We start from the raw sequence: 18,846 nt of genomic DNA, 5'->3' as shown, positions 1-18,846 counted from the left end.
AAGTTTGAGGGGGGAACCTTGTGCTATAGGCGAGCTATACACAGAATCATAACAAAGACAATACACAAATAATACACTCATATTAAAGAGGTTCTTTGAAGAAGAAGGAGGAAATCGCTTACCCGCAGCCCGTTTGGGCGCCTGCTGTTTCCTCCGTGGCATTTTTTGGAGTCGCAGTTCACTACTGTGCCCAGGTGAAATCTGAATGCGGTCTACGATAGTCCATGCATACAGAGAGAGAGGGGGGGGAGAGAGAGAGAGTGTGCGCGATTCTTTATTTTGTCTCTCGGAGTAGTTGAGTCTCTCTCACTATGAACACAAAAAACAAAAAATCCAGTAGAGAATCGTTTTCAGTGGGGGAAACAGATGTTCGCTCGGGCTTGTTCTTTCACCTTCTTCTTCTTCTTCTTCCTCCTCTTCCTACGGGGGGCGAATCGTCTCCTTTCACCGTCCGTTTTTGTCCATCAGTGCCACATATGTTGATCGACGCGTGTCAGTCAGTCCCGCGGGCAGTTTTCGGCGGATAATATGCGGAGGGAATGCGCGTAAAAAGCGTTTGGTTAATGGTACAGTATATTACGCACGGTGCATGCGAGGGGGAGAGGCGATGCCAGCAGACATCGATCCATAGAACAAACTGAACATTAAAAACTCCTCCCTCCTCGCCTGGACTTGATGATGGCAGCGAGACATTTGTTACACTAGATAACCATGAGTTTATTAAAGGAACAGAGGCCAGGGAAAAGAGGCAGGAGCTCGGTGCTGCCGGGCTTGTGCTGCTGCTGCTTTCTATCACTCTGTGCTCGCTGCCCTTTCATGCAGCCCCTTTTTGTGTGTGTGTGTGGGGTTTTAGATCCTTTCCTACGGCTTCCGCTTTGCTCGCTGAATGAAAGACATGAAGTTTGTAAGATTTCCAACACAAAGCACCGCTGCAGTCGCGAACACGTTGAACATGTACCTGCTTTGGTATCGCAGAATAAGGACAAACCTGCTTTTAGGAACATTTAGCTTTTAAAAAAAGCATGAATCTGCTGAGCCGGAGGATCTGATTACAGACACAAGCTCGGCAGGCCTGCCATGTTCACTTTGAACCACCGAACGAGACTTCTGATAAAACAACGCTCATGTTTGATCAAGTTAAAGTTTAAACATGCAGTTTGACTGAATACTGACCGGAACCGCCATTTCACTGGTGTAGTCAGATTACACTGTGTAACTTTTTTTATTAGCTTTGATTCTACATAGGCTAATACATCATTATAATACAATTAATAAGGTCACCTGGAATTTTAGGATATAGATACATAAACAATTCACTCTTCTTCCTTTCACATGTCTGAACTGATCTGATTACTGGTTTAAAGGCATAAATACCACTAAAACCATCCATAACTATTGAATCTGGGGCTGCAACTAACATTTTATTTCATTATGGATTAAGTCAATCTATAAAAATGTCATAAAACAGTGGAAAATGCCAATCATCAAATTGCTTATTTTCCTTGATCGACACTCCAAAAACCTCAAAAATGTTCACTTTACCATTGAATGAAACAAAGAAAGGCAGCACATCCTCACAAAAATGACACTAAACCTGAGAAATATTGGCCTTTTTGCTAAAAAATAACAGAAAAGAAAAACAATCAATCAATTGAATCCTCTATAGGAAATTTAAGCCAGAAAACCTTTCACACATGCACAACATTCAGGGACATTTCCTTTTCACAAATGCAAATGCCAATGGCAGAAAAGATGGGTTGAGGGACAGTCCAGCAGATGGCGCTAATGCAACGCTTATGCATGCAAACCATCAAAATTCAACAGAAGACGCCCGGATGTTTGTGTACAAAGACGTCTCTGATTATTTTTATGAACCTGTCCAGCACAAAGCTGTTTTTTGTCTGGAAGAGCAAAAAAAATTAAGAAATTGCATTGCTCAGTTAGATAGTATTGGCGTGAACAAGTCACAGATTCAAATACGTAATTAGCAGCAGTCTCGCTTGCTCAACGTGAAAGCATATTTCTTCAGACCAACCTCAGGTGCCGAACAAAGAAGCCTAAACGGAAGAACGGAAACCTGCAGTTCCTCCAATGGCCACTTGGAGCGGGTTACAACAAATATTATACAGAAAATTATAATTATTATAACTATTCATTTGTATAATATATTATAATTATACAAAAGAGAATCAATCCCCATAAACCCCCAATGTTCAAATGGACCACATTCCACCATCTAAACTGGGAGAAATACACATTAATTATTAATGTCTACTAAGTTGACGTTACAGGTTTATTGTTGACCACATAGCGTTAATGTTAATGTTAATGTTAATGTTACTGCGTTAATAGCTTACAATTACACTGCGTTTGAGAGGCTGGAGGATTCTTTATTTATTTCACAGAAAGAGCTCTGACATTAAACATCTCTTTGTTCAGAGTGTCCTGAGACAGACAGCAGCACGACAAACAGCGTTTCTGACAAACTTAATGAGCAGCCAATATAAAATATATGACTATATTACTGTAAAAATATATCAAACAACAAATGGAAACCGCAAATCTATATCAAAATCAACCATAATTAATCAGTCAGAATATCTACAGCCTGATGTGTTTGCCTCCAAGTTATTATCAAATGTCTTAAAACCCTCCAATGAGAGCAGGACCTGGAGTTTCTGTAATTAGTTAGAGGTAAAGGGAGCAGCAGACTTTTTATTTTTATTTACACTAGAATATAAACTGTCATTAGTTGGGACATTAGTTAGGACTTTGTGTAATTAAACAACACGGTTGCACTTCAACTCTATAATATTATTTACTAAAACCATAAGAGACTTGATTAGAACTTGCTGCTTCCCTCAGAGACTTGAGACTTGACTTGAGACTTGCAAAAAGTGTCTTGTTACCATCTCTGCTGTCCAGTCAGAGCCATATATTGTGAAATTGATTCTTTCAGATTTTATTAATTCAATCCCAGTCAATTGAACACTCACAAGATGTCAGCAAAACCACACTGTCCCTTTAAAATCTTTCAGTAAATGATGTAAGTGTATCGTATCCAATCGTATCAAATCAAATCATACTGTTGGCTGAATATGGTGATATGTATCGTATCATGAGTGGAATATCGTGTATTGTATTGTGAGATTAGTGTATCGCTACAGCCCTTCTTGTTTTTATGGTTTGATTTGGTTCAAACAGGCTCAAACAGACTCCGGTCTTCTGTAGGCTACTGGTAACCCGGCTGCTAGAATTATGTTTTGTTGTTGCGACTACGATCTTGAGACACTAGATGGTGGTGTTCTGCTCATTCTATATATTTAAACTTTAACATGTATTAGTACAGATACAAGTGAACCAGCAGCACCGGGAATAGAGGGGGCAGTGTAGCCAATAGCCTTTGTGATCAGCACCTCTCTACAATCCTTAGGGGGCATTACTTTTCTTTATTATTTACTCCTTTCATTCAAAACACATTTCCTTCAATTGTTACGTCTTGAGGTGGGAAATTGGCATTCACACATGAGCACATGCAGGAAATGTTTCAGACAATTGCTGGGGTAAATTCCTTCCATCCATCTTTAACCACTTGTCCCTATCGGCTATCGGGGTCGCGGGGGGCTGGAGCCGATTTCAGCTGACATCAGGCGTGAGGTGGGATCCACCCTGGACAGGACGCCAGTCTATCACAGGACACATCGAGACAAACAGAGACAGACAACCATTCACACCTACGGGCAATTTAGAGTCACCAATCAACCCACCTGCATGTCTGTGGACTGTGGGAGGAAGCCGAAGGAACCTGGAGAAAACTCACACAGACACGGGGAGAACATGCAAATCCCACACAGAAGGGCCCCAGCCTGTCGCTGTGAGGCGACAGCGCTAACCACCACACCACCGTGCCGCCCCTGGGGTAGATTGCTTGTGTGAAATCAAGTATTATAGTAATATTATCCATTTTTCAGTGAGACATTCTTTTGACTTTACTCCTGTTATGTGAATGGATCAGGACTTTGCAAACCCAAATAGTTACAGCTAGAATTAGAGTTGTAAGTGCCTATTTTTTTTTTGATCCTGAAGCATGTTATTAACGTTCTGGGATTTTTCATTGTTAATCCTCTGAACGTTGGTTATCACACTCTACAAGCACAACAGCGAGGCCTCTTTTTCTCTTTAAAAGCTACTCATGACCTAATCAAATAGGAAGTTGAGGTGATGGATGACTTCATTTCATAGAGACAACACCCCTTAGAGATCCAGGCTCGCCCTGCATTACAAATGGCTTCCTGATAATATTCCATCACCCTATTTTGTGTCTGTCACTCATTTTGCCAATGATACCAGAGACCTCCCGTGAACTCCACCTGAACCTGTGCGATCAATCATGGACTCGGCTCAAGCTTGAGCCATACCTAGCTGACAGCTCTTAACACTCCGTGTATACACAAAGCATGCGTGTGCGGTGACAGGCGTTACACCAGTAGCGCCCACCACCACTACCACCACCACCACCACCACCACACCTTTTCTCTCCCAGAATGGCCTTGCTCCGCTGCTGCTGGCTACAGCGAGGATACATCCACACACCATCTGCATCTCTACACCGTTTTGCCCACACCAAACTTTGTGATCAGTGCTTGTATTTCAAACTTTCTACTTACATTTCATGCATCAGAGTCGGCGGCACATCCACGTGCAGATGGTGAAATTTGTCATCCTTTAAGTCTTGATGAGCTTTTCCTCCCTCACATGGTTGTGGTTCTCATACCTGGCTGCTTGAGGATTTTCCGGGATACAACTTCAACGGATTTCACTTAAGTGTGATCCTCCACTGTAACAGAATGTGACAAACACGTCTTGTTAGTGCTTTTTTTAGCGCTACCTGTGGCTCTCTTTGTCGTGAAGTAGGACTTAAATCATATTACAAAAAACTGAAAATCTTCCCAGTTACACAAGCACGTTTGCAGAGAACTGAAATCAGATAAGTGACGATTAAATCTCAGATCTCATCAACAACTTGAACCGCTTCTCCGATAAATAACAGGAAGCAGAGTTTATACATTCTGTGAATGTTTGTTTGAGCTTTACACCCATGTACGCTTGATTTCCAGGGTGGCCTCAAACAGAAAATGCACCCACATTCTCTGGAAGTCACCCATGGCACTTCTGGAGTGTCGACAAAATTTATTGTCAACAAAGCAGCTTTGGAAAGTCTCTTTTGACGGCAGCCACAGTTTTGACCTCTCATCATTTTAGCTTTGAGAGACTTCGATTTATCTTCAGTCTATTTTGGACCCATTCAGAGGTGGGGGAAGACCGTGTGTTGAGTGGAGATTCAGGTTGACCTTGAATGTTACATCTCACATACTCAGTGGTGTAATCTAGGATATAAAAGGACACACAAAACAGACATGATGTTAATAAAAGCCTACAGGCTTCGTTATATTTATTGTATTTTTGTCTTCAGCTTAACGTAAATCACTAGAGAACGCCATCAGTATAACAGCATTTCAAAACAAGTATCCCAACTTATTTATGTTATTTTTTTGATATGGCAGATATAAGTAAGGCTGCCATTTACATATGACACCTTCTGTTGATGCTAACTACCTTTATCATGCAGGTCATGGTTTCCACTCGTGTGTTTGTGTGTTTGCCTGTCTGTCAGCAGGATTAAGGAAAAACTACAGCCGCAATGTTTGTGAAACTCTGTGGGAGGCTGTAGCACACTGTAGGCCCAGGAGGATCCCATTCAATTTTGCAGTGGATCCGAATCACAGGGTGGATGACAAAATTATTTTTGACTTGCATTAAAATCGCAAGAAAGGGCATTTGTGCTGCAATCATCGGGTGTGGGAATAATCGGGGGGAAAAGAGTTCCTGTCTGCATTATCACTATGAGATTATGAGAGCATGCCTTGGTGGATGTCTGCGCTCTCTGGGTGCCCATCTTTTTGGATTCTCCTGTTCTCTACTTTTGACAGACCTTCTTCTGATCCAAGAAATGTCAGTTTGATATTTGACCGTGAGTTTACGGATCAGACACACTATTTTAAGTGATAATATTTCGTCCTAAACCTGTGTGTGTGTGTGTGTGTGTGTGTGTGTGTGTGTGTGTGTGTATCTGAATGTATCTGTAGACACTCCACTTAAAGCTGCAGGGAGCCAGATTTGAAGTAGAGACCTCTTTGTACAGGTCTCCCTCTCCTATGTCTGTCCTGAGCCAATAAGAATGCTCTCTCTTTCTCTGAAATGACCTGTGATTGGACAAAGTCTCCCATCACGGTCTAGAAATCTAAAGCCTGAAAACAGAGCCAAGACCAGGTGCAGATGTCTAGTTTTCTCTTAAGTAAGAGAAGCATAACCCCTCTCAATCATCACTTATAACCCACTAGAAGTTTGTGGTGTTGTCTGTATCTGCAGAAAACCTGCCCTCTGCCTGGATTTTGTTATTTTGCGTTATTTGTGTTCGGGAGTTTTATGAGGATTAACCTCTAAGTAAAAAAGTAAGGAATAAGAGCTAGATCGTAAGCATGCATGCAAGAGGAAGCTTCAAAAATGGAGAATACAAGGGAGAAAAAAAACGCAAACGAGGCGAAACACCAAGCCCCTCGTTGAGCTGGGGAGAAGCCAACTTCGTTGACAAACCACAACCTCTCCTTTAAGGTTGCAATAATCAATATTAGAAATTTATCAAATGACTTATGACAAACCCCCAAGAATTATGGCTTCTTTCAGCTCTACGTTTCGGATTAACAGCCTGCAACCGTTTTTTTGTTCACTCTCACCACACTCATAGCAGCTGTTTTAGACAAAAAAGCAACAAAAAACAAACAGTGACAAGCAGGTTGACATAGAAGAGCATGTAGAAACTAAAGAGACAGATATTTTCCTCAAGTGATGGTGGAGACCAAAACGAAGCTAAAACAGAGTGGACTAACAGAGTTTGTCAGCTAGCAGCCCTCTCTCGAAACATGACATTCCCACACAACAAAAACAGCATTCTCGATTAAACAGAAAACTGAACTAAGTGCAGAGTTAATATTGTCAAAAGTTTATCAGTTTATCTCTTTTAAGTCATGTTTCTCTGAAAAAATGTGGTCTCAGAAAAAGCAGAAAAGCTTGACTCCCTTCAGATTTCTGCATTACAGATTTGTTTAATTGCCCTTTAATACAAAATGAACTTGGACTCTTCATTTTGCTTTGAGCCAGTACGATGAGGAGGACCATACTGCAATTAAGCTGTTTTATTTCCCTCTGTCTGTCTGTATCTGTCTTCTCCCCCTCTCTAACGTCTCACAAAGTAGTAGTAGTAGTAGTGGGAGTATTTAAAACTGTATTTTTGACAATCCAAGTGGAACTTTATCTCTGCAGGAATTCTACAATTATGAACTGCATTGTCTGGTTGTTCATTATGGCCCTGTGCTTTGGTAAACATTAACTCTCAAACAAGATTCATGGGCACTTTTTTTCCAGGTCAGAACAACAAACATGTCATACAAACATTATCCAGGGGAGAGAAAAGGGGTAAATCTTTCAAATGCATTTAAAATTTTTCTGACAAGGCAATAGACTCCAGCAAACATCTGACAAACAGTGATGTGCGGGAGCAGAGCGAGTTCAAGCTGAACACAAACAAGCGCAGCCTTACAGACTTCACAGACCGGCTCACATTATGTGATTTACAAGCTCTCTGTGAATCAACAACATTAAAAAACACAAAAGGTTTTTTGATCCACACTGGTCAATTATCCAAATCTGGACTCAACCTGAGACTGTTTCCTGTATCACAACACTGGCCTTAGTCCTATTATGCGGTTGAACTATTTAGTTACACAGTCTTTTGACAATAGGGAGTCTAATTATAATGCTCATGACAAAAGGAGGACGGTCTAGGAAATCCAAACCTGTCTTTAATCCAAAAGATGAGATTCCATGTACAATGGACAGCCTGTGATTGAAGTCTGGTTTCATAATTTTCAAAGTGGAACAACAGCATATGCATAGAGTCAAAAGCAGCTGCTTGATTTTTTAAGATGTAATTCATGTAATGCTTGTGAAAACGTACCAAAGCTAAAAACAAAGAGCTTTTACTTATTCAGAGGATGTCTTAAAAAAAAGGTTTAAAAAAAGACATTTGATTGACAAGCGGTTAAAAATAAAAATTTCCAAAGCGGGACTAATAGTGCAGCAGATATAATGATGCAGGCCTAATATGAACTTGTTTCAAGGATGGGGAATAACAAATCACATGAAACAGGATGGTGCTAATCTGTGATCATGTAAACAGATGTAAACATCATTTAACACATCTTGAAATGATGCCTTGGTTGCAGAGTTTTGATGACAGCGTTAGGATGTTTTCCAGAGACAGACTAAATTACATTAAATGTACGTGTTAAAAAGAAGTGTTTGTAATGCAACAATGTGCAACAACACAAGGTAGGGCATTAGTGGTTATACACACAATAGCATGTGGTCCTATCCTGTGTAAGAAGAATACAGTTTTGTTGAAAGTGGGTAACAAGCTGATGTGTTGTTGTTGTTGTTTAAAGCAGTTAAAGGAGCTTTGTGGGACTCGGCGTGTTTGTCCTCCGGGCTGAATGTAACAGATGACAGAGATCATTGGAGCTTTTTTTCACATCAGTCAGAACTTACTTCTTTTTTTCTGTACAATTTGATGGTGTGCTGAAGAGACAAAGACACCATTGCTATATTGTTGCATGGTTTGTACCCATTGCTGGTGGTTGACAAGTGGGTACTTGTAGTTCTCTTTGTGGCAGGTGTTAATACCTAACATTTCTTCTAATATGCTTGTGACTACTTTTGATTTGGTACCACGAGGGCTTTCTGTGCATCACAAAATGTACTTGTTGAAAAATAATGGCGATAGTCGTTCTGTGCAGTATGTGTATATAATGTGTGTAAGGGCCCCTGCGCACTGTGCGATAATAGCCATCTTGCAGGTTGATTGTGTTTCACATCGTGACAGTTTGTTTTAATAAATTACAAAGTCGCAATCTGTGTCACACTGTACGTTGAATGCCTGGCGAATTGTAGCGCTATGATGGTGGTTGCAGCAGTAACACCCATTCCCAGGGTGTCAAACATCACCGTTTCGTCGCGGCCCTCAGCACAGAGGCACCCCTGTGTGTCAGTGCCAAACGCACCGGGCTTTCAACTATAAACCCTTTGGCAGTGATATTAGACGCTCAAAGCAAATGCTCAAAAATGCTGAAATTCCAATACAATGAAACTGCATTCCTGATTATGTTTTAATGGAAACATATTTTTGTCACAAATACGTTTACAGTCGAAGTCTGCAAAACTGTGAAGGAAACACTAAACCTACGTCACGTACTTAACATACTTAAGGTGAAATTAAGGTATAAAATTATCCCAGGGTCTTTTTTGTCAAACACACTCATCAAATAAGCCATTGAGAGAATTTTTTTCGTGTAACAACTATTAGCGTAGATATCCTGAACAGTCGCTAACAGTCGAATGCAGCTAACGCTGGCATTAAAACAGCTTTTTTAACCACTAATACTGCTCATGATAACAGCAAACCTCTGCAGTAGCATGATAAGAGTCCTTACACAGAAAACAAAGCACCAACAATGTAGTTAGTGAACCCAGGGTTTATTAAAAGACTGTTTTAAACACTTACCTAATGGCCCCTGTACAGGCTCCTCTCATAGTAAAGTCCATTGATTCATTTGTTAACCTAAGGCTAACCAGGTAGCCTAGTTTTGTTTCAGCTCACAATGCTGACCACGTTTCACAGCACGCGCCAGGAAATAAAATTTGAATTAGGAAATTGAATTAAGAATGCACTTTTGCTGTATGTGAACGTGGACAGGGGGCAGCTTAACACAAACACAACTCCAAATGGATATCAATGTTCCTCGATTGCTGAATGACTAAATAAGCGACTCTTTGCTGACCAGTTTGCCATATCAACTTTAAAAGGTGTCACTGCTGTTGTGTTGTCCCCAAGTGGCCAAAAAATCTATTAACAGGTTTAAATTTCCCCCAGGAAATTAGTTAGTGGAGGGGGCAAGTGTAATCATTTCTTCTGACATCAGCAGAGACGCTCTTTGTTTTAAAATAAAATAATATGCTGTTGCAAATGTCACTTTGTATTTGTATAATTTTGGTGTTTCCAATGGTTCGATATCAGAAGCCCCTGTTATTTCCCCTTTTAGTATTTTAGATATTTGTTTTTATTTAGAAATTATTGGCTGCACTTTAATGTCCTGTCAAACTTATTTCAAATAATCCATTTTCTTACTATTGGTCCTTGTCTGTCAAAGAATATAACACAACATGTTAAAAAGGTAGATCAAACAGAACACACATTTACATACTGTAATTGTCAGTTTTGCTTGTCGAAGCCCTTTGTGTGCTTGTGAACATCACCTCCAGAGGTGGGGTTAAAGTTGACGTATTATCTCAGGTGGAACGACACTATGACCCAGATGTAACCCCAGCTCATATCTGTGGAAAAATGAGTCAGAAGCTGGAGCTGTCAGTCACCCTGCAGAGTGAGTACAGCATATGGGGCATGAAGGGAGGGGAGTATTGTTCACCATCTTTTTTAACCCAATAACACCCATGCAAACAATCTTTCTAACGTTGCTGCTTGACCTATTTCCTCTCATGTAATATATCGTTAAAGCAGCCTTGTGAAATGGTTTAATTATTCATGCTTGATTTCAAAATGAAGAGCTTTGAGAACATAGCACCACAGGAGGATTGACACACGCAACGGTGCTCTTACAAGCACACATACTGAGGCACACTTGGGGCCCCGGCTTAGTCAAAAAAAAAAAAAAAGAAGAAGAAACACACACACCCTTGACTGACTTCATCCACTGTGTTGTGCACAGAGCATTAAAGCAAGAGTGAAGATAAATGCCCTGTCAGCGACTTTAATGATTTATTTCAAACATTTCACTCGATCCAATAAGGTTAGAATCTATGGCAGGTAATTGTTTATACAGAAATAGATGGCATTTTGTTTGTTTTATTGAGCATTGAGCAGAGTGAACACACTAACCTCAGAAATGGATGCACTGCCAGAAATATCAATTGGATGTTTCAGACTACATTCTGCACTTGGATACTCATCACAGATATTAACGCCGTGCATTTTTCAGAATTCTGACTTTTTTGTGTTAGGCTAAGCGGTGCCTCTGGAGTTTCTTTAATCTTCCTTATAAGGGTGTGAGGCCTGTCCGTCCATATGGACGAGCGTGCACGCGGGTGTCCGATCCGCCACGCACTATTTTTGCCTCCCCGTGTGCTGCAGTTAAGTAAGGCTTCAGAGCAGCCTGTCACTTGTCCCTTGGTATTGCTTTAATCTGCGTCGACAGTGTGTCCACCCTGGGTTTGTCAGTGTCTATTCAGACCTGACCTGTCTTGTTCAGCACATGGCAGAGGATGCTGATGGACATTTCCAGTTCTCCTTCTCAGTGTCCATCACTCGGCGCAGGATGCATCCCTGACGCATCTTAGTTTGAGCTCCTGAAATTTGTTGACAGTTGCAGAGGGTGGTCTGCAGTTCTGCCACCCTCAATTATGGGAGATGTGATCTGATTCTGACTTGAGGGATGTAGGTTGCCTGCTGTGCATAAATGCTCAATTGTGGTCGATCGATATCTTGCTAATAGGTTTTGAAAATTGAAAACAATGCAAATAGAAAAGATGCGTAAACCCTGCTGAGGGATTTTGAAATACAAACCCAAAGGGCTAAGTGAAGGTGGGGTAAGTGACATCACTTATTTATTTATTTCCAGTCCTGGAGGATTAGATTCATTCATCCTCTTTCATGTTTGTTGCTTTGCTGCCAGTCAATCTTCTGTTTGTTCTCTTAATTTCCTGCGAGTCGCTGAAGAAAAAGACGGAGTATTTAATTAGCACTCCCTCTGTTCTCTTGAAACAGTTAGTGTATTTTTATAGGACCAGAAACTGAGCTCAAGTCTGTTTTCTAATGGAGATGGAGGCAATCAGATAACCAACATTGCCACCCATGCTCTCTTTTACTCTTCTTGAAGAGGACAACTTCAGCTTTTAATAAACATGTAATAAGAAGGAAAACAGCTGGTAGCTGCATCACAGATGGTGCCGTTCTTGGCATCTCCAAGGAAGGGACCACACATACAGATGGCTCATTATTCCAGCATTTGGTTATGCATATTGCACAAAATTTTATTCCAATGCTTAACAACCAGTATAAGCAATACAGGTGTTACTATTTTTCATGAGGCTCCCTCTGCAAAGATGCAGATCACTGACACAAGCAGGAGAATCTACTTCTCCTTATCAATATTTCAGTGCTGTCTCTGTTTGTGAGGAGTGCCACGTTAATCTACACCCAGGTGTGATTCATGGCTCAACAGCTGTCAGTCTTGCCCTGACTGTGGCTCTGATTTTCAAAGTGCATCTTTGTGTCATTAAGGTAACAGCCCGCAAATACCTCTGCAGGCTGTTGATTAAGACAGAGGGAGAGATATTGATCAGAAAGCAACGGCAAAACAAGTCAGCAAAGCCAGCCGAGAGCAAGGCCAAACACATCAGCAGGCAACCTTGACCCCCATATAATCCCTCTTTCTTCTCAATTTACAAACTCCTACTATAGGCTGCCTATCTGTATATATTCCTAAACTTGAGTGTCCTTTGTGTATTATTCATACTCGTTCAAATAGAAAATGTCACTGGTAAAAAAAAAAAAGAATTGAATAAAAACAAGGCAAAGGATTCGGTCCCGTGAGAGAAATATATTTCTTCGTTGAGTCTTTTTTTAGGTTGACTGTTTTAAATTACAGATGCTCTCTAATTGGCTACGGTCAAATAAAGCCCGCCTAATGAGGCATTGCATTCATTTGCTTATTTCCTTTCAAGTCGCTTCCCTTTGTATCTCAGAGCAAAAGTCTGCTCTTGCGCTTACTGCTGTTCCAGGCAGGGTATTCTTAGTCAAAAGACTATTATGCCTCAAATGAACATGCAAATATATATTTGTTTCTGCAACAGAACTGTGAATTTACTCATTAACTGTAAACAGTAGCAATAATAAACCCTGAACTTTAACGTGCATGCTACCTTTCTGCATAACTTTGATGACCGCAAACTGAAAAAAAAGCCTCCATCTCACTCCCTGCATCTCCATTATATGATGAACTTAGTGTGGACTTCTCCTTTAATGTGATGATTAAGTGTCCTAATCACAAGTGAGAGCGAGACGTAGACACTTTTATCCGTCAGGGTGCAAGTGTGTGTGTGTCCTGAAACATCCGAGGGATTTTCTTTCAGACCTCCTCACACTTGACACTCCATGTATGCTGGAGCTGTCCTGTCCAATTTATAACAGGAGTCAATGTGACCTTTATCCTGGCAATGACTATAATGTACTTTAGCACATGTCATTCTCAGGTCAGGATCATCCCCTGTGTCATATGTTTTGTCTTGCATGTTTTACAGTCACCAGGGACGTACTGCTGCTGCGCTTCTGGGCTGCAGCCAATCCAACTTTAAAGTGAACTTCGACAGGTGATGTGATGTTTTATTACCATAGAGACAGTTTTCTAATATTTTATACAGCATGCTATTATGGACATGGTACTTCTGAGTTATTATATTTTAGATATTATAGAGATATTTATAGCTTGGATAAATTAATTAGACGCAATAATAACACAGATTTGACTATTTTGAACCCCAGTTTAATAACAATAATAGCTCTCCTTTCTACTCTATTCAAGTCTACAACAAATGCAGGAAACAAAGGAAGCCAAATGATTTAAAGTGCTTAAAAGCATAGGTAGGGCTGCACAAAATAACTGTCACATGTTTTTGGCTCTAATTTCCCCCCTCATACTCATCTTATTGCTCATCAGCTAAGTTGTCAGGTCTGCTACATCCCTTTGATGGCATCACTGACAATTAGCAAGACGATGCCACACAAAACCATCTGGACAGGCACATCTCTCGTTGCTGAGGGAGACGGTTTCTGGTGTGACAAAAATAAATCTCAAGGTCAGTCACTGTCACTTTTTAAAAGTATCAGATTCCTTCAGAGGTAGATTTATAGGATTGGATTTATTTTGAGAAGGTTTATCGGCTAATGACGAGGTGTCTCAGAGACTGTTAAGTGGAGACAAGGAATTAAATCTAAAGTCTACTGTCCCTGCTTAATGTTTTCTATTGTTTTACACACACATATTTCATTGTCAGAGTACTAGATAGATAGATAGATAGATAGATAGATAGATAGATAGATAGATATGTAGGTGTTGGCTGGTTTACTACCATTCAAAATATGATAGACCTGCATGTCATCATTCTAGTACACTCAGGAAAAAAACGATCAATTATCAACGGGGTGGGGTGGTGGTGGGGGGGGATTGATTTTCCCCTTCCCCATACGCAGCAAATGTTCCACATAAATATATGATGCTTTGACAAACCTCTTTGTATTAAACTTGAAGGGCCCTGGCAATGAAAGTCAGACTAAATATAACTCTGTTAAGGCCCAGTCACACCGGCATTTAAAACTGTGCTATTTTAGCAAAATATGCTCATTTCGTTGGAACAGCGCCACAATCAGTGGATTCACTCGCAAGAAGAAGTAGACATGCATTTTTTTTGTGTGAACTATGACATGTATAAGTGTATCTTTGAGCAATAACAAGCTGTCCTGCATTAGAGAGCCACAGAGTCAAAAATGAAGCTGTTGCGCCTTCCACTTATGTTAATTGACAGTATCATAAACTGTATAAAAAATGGAATCGTACTCCCCTACAGGAGTCGCCATCTTGTCAGACTTTGACTCCTCAATACAGCTCATTTCCTCTTACCAAAAAAGGGCATGGAGAAGTGAGGGCCAGGGGCTAGCTGTCACTCATGAGGCCCCGCCCCTAATTATTCACAAACTTTAACCTCCAATAAAATAAAAACTAGCCTGGTACAAAAAAAATTCACCGCCCTCAGTGTTGTCATGGAGATATGACCTAAACATACAGACTAGAATGTGTTTTTGTACCAGGCCTTAAACAGGTTTAATTATACTGTGAATAAACGGCCTGTTTATCATGGGGGTCAATGAGAAACTGCTCTATTATGAAACCTGCCCCAAGTGGACCCTCGGCGAACTGCAATTTTTGGCATTTCCTTATTGGATCAACCAGGAAATGGCTGTGGTTGGGGCTTGGACAGTAGTCAATGGTATTAATACATCTTTTGGATATACTGTGAATTTATTGGTTGCTAACGAGCTTGCTAACTGGTAGGTAATGCTAGAAGACAAGAAGCTTCAGAGAGCTTCGTCTCTCTTCTGCACAGTTTGACATATTCGCATTACAAAAATTGGATGGAAACATTAAATAAAACTCCTCAATTGCGCAAAAGTTTTAAAGCCTGCTTGAGATGTACGCCTAAAGAACTGTGTGTCTGACAGGGTGGTCAGCAACACTGGGGCCCCACAGGGGACTGTCCTCTCTCCTTTTCTCTTCACCCTCTTTACCTCAGACTTCAACTATTAACTAACTATAGTTAACTATAGTTGACTGCATTGGCAAGGGGGATGAAAGTGAATACAGGACTGTTGTGGGCAACTTTGTCACTTGGAGTGAGCTGAATCACCTGCAGCTCAACGTGACTAAAATAAAGGAGCTCGTAGTGGATCAGAGGAGGGTGAAAACACCTGTGACCCCCAGGGGGTCCCTGTGGACCCTGTAGAGGAGTACAAGTACCTGGGGGTGTACTTCAATAATAAGTTGAACTGGACTAGAAACGCAGAGGCTGTCTACAAAAAGGACCAAAGTCGACTCTTCTTCCTGAGGAGGCTGAGGTCCTTTAACATCTAGCGGACGATGCTGAGGCTGTTTTCTGAGTCTGTTGTGGCCAGTGCGATCTTCTTCACTGTCACATGATGGGGCAGTGGACTGAAGGTCGCAGACACCAACAGACTGAACAAACTGATCAGGGGGGCCGGTGATGTCGTTGGGGAGGAGCTGGACACCCTGACGACCGTGGCAGAGAGGAGGATGCTGTCCAGGCTCTGGTCTATCCTCTATCTATCTCCCGCCCTTTCTACGACACACTGGCCCAGCAGAGGAGCCCCTTCAGCAGAAGACTCCTCTCACCCAGATGCACCCCAGAGTGCCACAGGAAATCTTTCCTGCCTGTGGTCATTAAACTATACAACGCATCCCTAGGAGAGTCTGTCACCGCCGCTCGGTAATCCAGACTCAACCACCGACAATCTTTGAGCTTGTATATATTTCACAACTGTAAATATTCATTTCTGTAAATTCAAATTTGAGTCTTTTCTAATATATGTTAAGTCTGTATAATATTTGTTGTTTGTATATCTGGAGTTTTGTAACAAAAATTAGTTCCCCCTGGGAATTATTAAAGTATTTCTGATTCTGATGTTGTGTGTTTCTTATTGTCATTTATTTTCTTTGTATTTCACAAAGTCATGTTGTATTTACCACAAGTGTTTTTTTGTTTGACGGCCGTTGTATGAGCCTGTGACTTCTTGACCTCTCCTGTCACATCTGTTTTATTTCTATTATCCAGTTTTATGCTGGTGTATATGTGTACAAATAAAAAACAAAACTAAAACAAAACTGCCACATGGGTGTAAAAAGTCCTGTACAAAGAAAATAGAAAGAAGCTCAGGGAACTGTTCAGATTGACTGGCATGTACACGGCCTGCTGGTGAGTTAGCCATGAACTCTGCAGCTACTGTGTCAACAACAAGTCATGTGAAGCCCAAGGTTACTAAAGCCCCTTTCACACATGCACTGCAAACCTGAAATGATCTAGACATTACCAGGTTGAGCTGTTATACTACACAGCAGCTGGGCATGCTAGAATCCTGTTCACGTCACCCAAAAATCCATCGTGTCAGGCTTCAAGTAATGAGGCTAGAAGTTTTCTGACCAATCAGTGTCCTGTGAGGAGGTTAGCTTAGATGCTGCTATGATGTCTTTCAGATGGTTCTGTGAAACCAATCATCTAATGAGTCAAGTTAGCGTTGGTGTATGTGAGAAGGCAAATGTTTGAATCAGTTGGATCAGACATTAAACAGACTTTACCCTGCCAGCTACCTTGTACAAAGTCTGATGTCCGATTGAGCCCATGTGTGAATGGAGCATTGTGTGGCAAATTCACTGCGAGCAAGTGGGCGTGTTGATGATGTTTCTATCACGTGGCTCGCATAAAACCATAAGGAAACAAACATCTGAGGATAAAAAAAGTGCCATTTACTCAAAGACAGGAATGAAAATGTCTGACTGGAGAGACAACAACATTAAGGAATTTCTGTCGGTAAGGGCCAACAGTGATAGACATATATTTAAAAGTTGAATATGGAGAATAAGCAGAACACCACCATCTAGTGTCTCAAGATCATAGTCGTAACAACAGTAAATAATTCCAGCAATTGGGTTGCCAGGTTCGTTGCCAAGTGTGTCAAGCGGTCAGCCTGCACAATGTCAAGTGATGAATCATACAGGGTAACGACTAATTTGGACTAATCAATTAATTTTACAACAGTATTTAACGTTAGCGTTAGTTAGTTAGTATTCAACGTCTTCAACTGAAAGTCTTTCTTTGCGGTTAGCCATTACAGCTAAGTAAACATGAAAGTTAGCTAACCGATCAAGGAGAAATGTAGCCATTTTGACAAATAATGCCCGATTCTCTGAGGCTCCAAAGCAACTGCAGGATTGGCAAACTTTCAAAATTTGGAAAATTTCACCCAGTGTCAGCCTACAGTAGCTGCACCAAACAACAAACAACCCTGGCAACCCACAAAGCCCAATGCTATTGCCTGCTACAATGTAAACAGAACATGACAGAAAGTCATTGTCAAACCCGTCAAAAAAAAATTTAAATATTAATTCAGACTAAATATATTTTTTTACGGAAAAACATATGGATGGACGTTTTTACATTTTTAAATATAGCTTTTAATAAAGATTCTTCATATTCAACAGTAGCCATTTGACTTGGGCATCTGTTTGTTGGGGTTTGTATTTTTTTACACCACAAGGATTCAAGGGATTCTACGGAGGCCATGTCATATTCACATTTAACTGCTTTATTTTTGCCAACAGTTTTTTTTAAATCAAGGTTACGGGGGCAAATGGATTGTTAAACAAAATCTAGAACATGCTGTCATTGTTTTGAAGTGCATGTTTGATGCAGGCCCTACTCTTGCTACAGTATCTCATCTGCAGCTCTTCCATTGTGTGGTCCCATGATGCTTGTGTGTCCATACATCATGTTTGTGCGTGCTGTACTAAAGCAGATCCCCTGCAGAATAGGCTCCAGAGTGTCATCCACACAGAGTTATCCCTCACCACTGGCTGACCGTGGCATTATTCCGATGGGGACTGTTTGACTAATAAGCATTTTCGCTTCACAAGTGCTGGCTCTAGACAATGCTGCTGCTCTGGATATACATACTGTATAGAGGACACCTTGAATTGAAAAAAAAAAAAAAAGAAAGGTGGCCAACACTATTAAAAGCACCCACTGGTCCGGAAAACACACTGTGATTTCATTACAAAAATCATATAATGGTTGTAAACACAATAACAAAGTCGGAGAATTTGCAGCGTATGTAGAACAGAAACAGCCCTCTCTCCAGATTTTTTTTTTTTTTTGACCAGTTACACATGAATGCGCAAGATGTATTCTTTTGTCTGATTTCAATATAACAAAACCGTTATCGAGGTAACAAATACTTTACTGAGCAAATGTGGAAGCAGCCTCATAAAGATATTAAGTAAACACTGTGTAGTACTTGATTTTAAATGCACTGTG

At 40.8% G+C, this 18,846-nt stretch overlaps 1 protein-coding gene across 1 annotated transcript in view; it reads right to left on the bottom strand.

Annotated features, from left to right (window-relative positions):
* tshz2 (teashirt zinc finger homeobox 2) overlaps positions 1–514 on the bottom strand; it is a 42,072-nt gene extending 41,558 nt beyond the window's left edge. The window contains exon 1 of the mRNA XM_083920153.1: positions 123–514. Coding sequence (XP_083776279.1) covers positions 123–162 — 40 coding nt within the window. The 5' untranslated portion in view covers positions 163–514. The remainder of the gene's footprint in view (positions 1–122) is intronic.
* Between the last annotated feature and the right edge of the window lie 18,332 nt (positions 515–18,846).

This window comes from Echiichthys vipera (assembly GCF_963691815.1).
Source record: "Echiichthys vipera genome assembly, chromosome: 9".
Taxonomy (NCBI): Eukaryota; Metazoa; Chordata; class Actinopteri; order Perciformes; family Trachinidae; genus Echiichthys; species Echiichthys vipera.
Note: the sequence above shows the minus strand (reverse complement) of the source record. Positions and strands in the feature narration are given on the sequence as shown.